Source organism: Anopheles bellator, unplaced genomic scaffold (genome assembly GCF_943735745.2).
Source record: "Anopheles bellator unplaced genomic scaffold, idAnoBellAS_SP24_06.2 scaffold00549_ctg1, whole genome shotgun sequence".
Taxonomy (NCBI): domain Eukaryota; kingdom Metazoa; phylum Arthropoda; class Insecta; order Diptera; family Culicidae; genus Anopheles; species Anopheles bellator.
The window spans coordinates 1-5698 of record NW_026684674.1 but is presented as its reverse complement, the minus strand read 5'-3'; the positions used below and the strand labels follow the sequence as shown (position 1 = coordinate 5698).

Genomic DNA, 5698 nt, shown 5'->3' with positions numbered 1-5698 from the left:
CTGTTATTACATGGGGGCTCGTCCGGGAATGTGTAATATAACGACGCGGAAAGTAGAACTGTGCTGACATAAGTGTGCTACTCAAAAACGACGGAGAAATGTTCTCAAAAGACGGAGACCAGTTCTCAACAGCGATGCAAGTTAGTACGATGGAAAACGGCTCAATGACGGAGCAGTTAAAAACAGATGAAAAAGTTGCGTTCATGTGTGAACGGTTAACGAAGTTAGGATTGGTGCACGAAAGTGACATGCGTGGATTGCCGACGACCGGCAACAAAGAAGAGATGGCGAAGGCGATCGTCGAATACGATAGCCGACGCAACCAAGATGCATGCGGGTCCAAGGAACATCGGACACAGGTAGTAAACGAAGTGAAAAAGAAGATTGATCTACATCGATCGGAGAAAAGTGCCAGCAGCTCATCAGATAACGAGTACGAGAGCGACGCAAGCGCAGGTGTAAACAGGAGCAAGCGACACTCCGAACACTATGTACCAACACGTAGAACAATGGAACGTCCGTTATATTCGTTCCGCGAGGTCGAAGGTGATATTGACGCATTTGGCGCCGAAGAAGGAGAAGATGTGAGAGTGTGGATGCGCCAGTTAGAGAAAATAGCAAAAACAGCTAACTGGGACGATGACCACAAATTGCTTATGTGCCGCAGAAAGCTAATCGGTACAGCACGGCGATTTTTAGCATCCATGCGGAGCGTGGAAACGTTCGTCGAATTAAAAGGTGCACTGCTGAAAGAATTTGCCCCAATAGTAAGGGCGAGCGATGTTCATCGCATGTTGGCTGCGCGAAGGAGAAGGGCATCCGAGTCGGTACGTGATTACGTATACGACATGCAACGGATCGCGTTGACAATTGACCTAGAAGAGAGCAGCATATGCGAGTACATTGTAGACGGTATAACTGATGACGAATATTATCGCTCTCAGTTGTACGAAGCCCAGAGTATCGAGGAGTTGAAAAAAAGAATGTCGTGTTTCGAGAAGGCGCAACGACGGCGCACCGACACGAAACAAAGAGCGAACTGCGACGCTAACGGCGAAAAGAAAGAACGACCAATGAATGATGCAACGAAGCAGAGTAACAAGAACGAACGGAAGAAGCATTGTTACAACTGCGGTGGGACCACCCATGTTGCTAATGAATGCCCGCAAAAGAACGATGGGCCGAAGTGCTTCAAATGTAGCGCGTTTGGTCACCGGGCCAAAGATTGCACAGAGACCGGTCGGAAACATCCATCGACGAAAGTGAGCACGGTGCAATGTATAAACAAGGCCAATCCAAGTATGGCACTAAAGATACTTGGGCGAGATTTTAAAGCAGTCGTCGATACCGGAAGTGAGGTAACACTAATACGTCGTGATGCTTGGGCACAACTATTCAAAGATGGCGGACAAATGAAGGCATCGACAATGCAGGTATGCGGGTACGGCGGTGAGATTAGCACGGTTGATGGAGAGGTGAAGCTGAACACCATCATCGACGATGAAAGCTACGACATCCGCTTCTACATAGTACCGAACACTGCGATTAATGTGCAATTACTCATTGGGATGGATTTTCTTAATGAGGTAAATTACGCAATAACGCCGGACGGCGTAAAAGTGAAAAAATACCACTTGCCGAACGACGAAACAGAACGATGCGAAGCCGAATGGATACGATGCATTGCAGAAGTCGTGGACGATAAAGAATTATCGGCCCCTTATCCGTTTCGAGGTGACATCAAAAAAATGGTGGAAAACTATCATCCGAAGGAGTCGGTTGTCGCCACCAATACGTTGACGATCAGGATGAAGGACGATGAGATCACATGTGACAATCCACGTCGCTTGGCACCGTTGGAAAAGGAAGTAGTGAAGAAGCAGATTGATGAATGGATGAAGAATGGAATAATACAGCCTTCTGAAAGTGAATATGCAAGTCCAGTTGTGGTTGTTCCAAAGAAGGATGGATCGTACCGTGTATGTGTAGATTATCGCCAGATAAACAAGAGAATGATGCGCGATAAATTTCCGATGCCGTCGACCAGAAAGTCCTACAACTACATCCTAACCGTGATTGATGCATTTACGAAGTTCGTTTGGTTATTCCCGACGAAGTCAACGACCGCTGAAGAAGCCATAAGGAAGTTGCGAGTGATCAACGATACGTTCGGTAATCCCAGAAGGATCATTTGTGATCGGGGAGCGGCTTTCACATCCGGATTGTTCGAGAAATTCTGTGAAGATGAAAACGTCGAGTTACATAAGATTGCAACCGGAGTCCCGCGTGGTAATGGGCAAGTGGAGCGCGTCCATCGGATTATCATTCCAATGATCACCAAGTTGTCAATCGATAAGCCCGAAGAATGGTTTAAGCAAGTGCCGCGAATACAGAAGTGCTTGAATAATAGTTGGCAGAGGGCAATTGGTACGACGCCTTTCCAATTATTTACAGGAGTAAAGATGCGTACGGGAGAAGATGAAGTATTATTTGAAATGTTACGGAAAGAGATGCAAGATAGCTTCGAGAGGGACAGAGAGGAATTGAGAAGTGCGGCACAGGCGAATATCAGCAAGATGCAGGATGAGAACAGGAAGTACTATAATTTACGCAGGAGGCCGATGAAAAAGTATCGCATAGGAGATCTTATTGCTATTCCAAGAACTCAGTATGGTGTTGGTTTGAAGGTTAGGCAAAAATTCCTTGAACCGTATGAGGTAATTAACGTACTACCCAATAACCGTTATGAGGTGCAAAAGGTAGATGAGACAGCTGAAGGACCAAAAAGAACATCTACTGCAGGAGATTTAGTGAAACCATGGGCACTTCCGGGCCGGAAGTAATGTCAGGAAAGGCCGTGTGGGAATAATGTTGGAATTTTCATCAGGCGAGACAGATACAGTAATGGCCGTAGAATTATCACAGGGCGAATAAGTGACAGGCAACAGGTAGGCGCGCGGATTCAAGCGTCAGTAGCAGACAAGTGGTCAGTGTAGAGAGACATGCGATTATATTACTAAACCCGCAATAACATACAACCAATAAAACGGCTGTTATTACAGAAATGCTGGCACATTCATTTCACTTTTTGCTACTTAACGTGTCTGGGTGATTTGGTTGCACTTTACACGTACCTTTAGCTCAAAATTATAACAAAGGATTATAACACTAGCTCAAGCCCGACACACCAGAAGCTTGGTGAACTGTTTCCTTCATGAATACAGATTGGTTTTTCTATACTCTTGTGTTACTGACGACCACATTATTGGACGAAATGCTGCCCTAAGGACGACACCGCCCGGCAACAGGACAGTAACACTTTTACACAGCGAAAGACACCGGCATAACAGGGAGAAAATTTTACATTATCTCAAACCAATTTCATTTCCCATTTCTCAAGTGGGTAACTCCACAATAATGGTGAACTTTGAGCACCAACGTCCTCGGATGGAAACAACGTCTTCGTGTGAACACCACAGGGCGAACCAGAAATGGGCCAGTTGACTAATTCGTCGAACTCAAGTGAAAGTTCTCATGCTGTCAACATGATTTATTCCTCCCCGAGCCATTTGCGCGTGTAATAAGATTTTGTCAATGACCCGCTTACCAAATTGCCCCGAAACAGGACATGTAAAGGACGGAAAAAGGCGTTCGTGCATAATCCGCTTTCGGTTTGGTGGTGAGAGAAACGATTGAAAGAACATATTCTTACACTGTTTCCTAATATTGGCTATTCTTAATTTGGGCGCAATTTTAACACAACGAAAGCTGACATCCTTCGCATTATGCATACCGGGACAGCAAGCAACCGAACCCATGGGTGGCATCCTGTTGGGCCCATTGTCAGGTGCCAGCGGGAAAGTGTTTAAAGAGCACCATTAAATTTTATGTCTCTTCCGGAGGAGAGTATCCTTTCCTACACAATGGACCGGCAGAAAACGAGCCAAAATTGGGTTCTTTCGTGGGTTTATTTCTGTGGCATAATTTATGCATCGGTGCGTTAATGCTGGCCCGGAAGCTACGAGATACAATTTACCTCCGAAAGCAACCTTTATCGTCCGTAATGAAACATTTTGTTTTTTGTTGCTCCTTTCCAGGTCATTAATCGGCGGTTTTAACATCCGGTGCCCGGCTGCTGGCAGGCTATCGGTAAGTACGAAAATATTATTTATTTTACCACGCCAAACAAGCAAGCAGCAGTAACAGTGTATAGTTCGAAAAACCCATGCGATTTTCAGGTAAAACATTCTGCATTATGCAGTTTCTGACGAAAACCAACGGATATGTTGACAGAGAAATGTGGGAGCAGTTCTCTCTACGTTCTATTTTTGAAGCACGAACACCGTTCCCAATCTACACGATAGCATATCAAACAATTTACCCAGTCGATTCCGGGCACTTCAACCCAAATGAATCAATTACGAAAACACTACAAACCACCATAATGCTACACCCCAAAACTCTCACACCGGATACACGAGAAACAAGCATAATGACCACACGAGTTCACCGCAAGTGGTTCCTGGAGAAATATTGTTATTGCACCATTTTCCGCATTCTACTAGTCTGCCACTTCAATCTCGCGTTCGTTATGGTTCGATAAGCATACAGAAGAATTAGGAAGCATTCACGGGACCACTTGAAGTTCCATTCCTTTCCAGCGGTTTCGCCACATTCTTCCCGCCAGACACTACCAAGAGCCGCACAAACAAGTGGAAAACGAATTTATGCTACCAAATATTGCTTCATGTCCGCGATGTCCATTGACTAGCGCTGGTCGTTATGGTTTCCGGGTCGTTTCCGGGTTGTTTTCTCGTGTTATGCTTTTCTTTTTACGAGATCTCCACACAACGAGTATTTATTTTGGTTTCGATATTTTTTAGCAGCCATTCACGGTACTTACGCTGCGAAAATATTTTTATGCACCCCCCCTGTTCTTATTTTATTGCGCGAGGCCATTTTCCCCTTTGGTTTGTTAGTTTTTGATGTTTTGATTTTCGTTTATCATATAGTTTTAAATTTATTCTTCTTAAAGTGATTTTTCAATGGTCGGAATTTTACATCCTCCTTCTAAACTTAATTAGCTGATTTTGTTTAATTTTTTATCACCATTTTACTGTCACCATGAATGGCGTTCAAAGAAACAGGTGGCAATAGTTGTCAGGATAAATTCGAAAAAGCCGTTAATCAACAATCGAGCAATCGCGCGTGCGGTCAACACGTGCTGCGACAAATTTGAAATTTCAAATTCCCATTCCAGCGCATGCCGTGAACCGTGTCTAGGCTTGTAAACCCGATTGGAAACAACTCGCTGGCACAGGGGCTTACTGTGTCACGGCACGTAATCTTTCGGTAGCCATTAAAAAACGGTCGCATAAAATCCGGTGGCCGTAACGTGTGCTCCCGGGCGGCGTGTCCCGGCACGCCGCAGGCGCTATGCGAATCGATTTTTCGAACAGTTTCGCGCGGCGCCATCTTGCTACCAACACACCAGCGGCCGGAGATCGGCCGACGATGGACGGGCCGAGCATTGTGCGGAGAGTCGCGCGCGGAGTTCGGCCCAACAGAGAGAGTCCGTCTATGCTCGCGCATTGATGGCGATCCCGGAGTGCGTAGCAACCCGTGCGACAGAGCAAGCCGGACTGAGGTTGCCGAGATGCGACTTTGCAGTGGCGAAAAAGGAAAGGAAGACAACGAC

At 45.7% G+C, this 5698-nt stretch overlaps 1 protein-coding gene across 1 annotated transcript; it reads left to right on the top strand.

Moving 5' to 3' along the window:
- Nucleotides 1-164: 164 nt before the first annotated feature.
- LOC131214326 (uncharacterized) lies at nucleotides 165-2427 on the top strand (the record flags this gene model as incomplete). The annotated part of the gene is made up of 1 exon (XM_058208708.1): nucleotides 165-2427. A coding segment is annotated over exon 1 (2263 nt), but the record flags the coding sequence as incomplete, so codon positions are not given.
- Between the last annotated feature and the right edge of the window lie 3271 nt (nucleotides 2428-5698).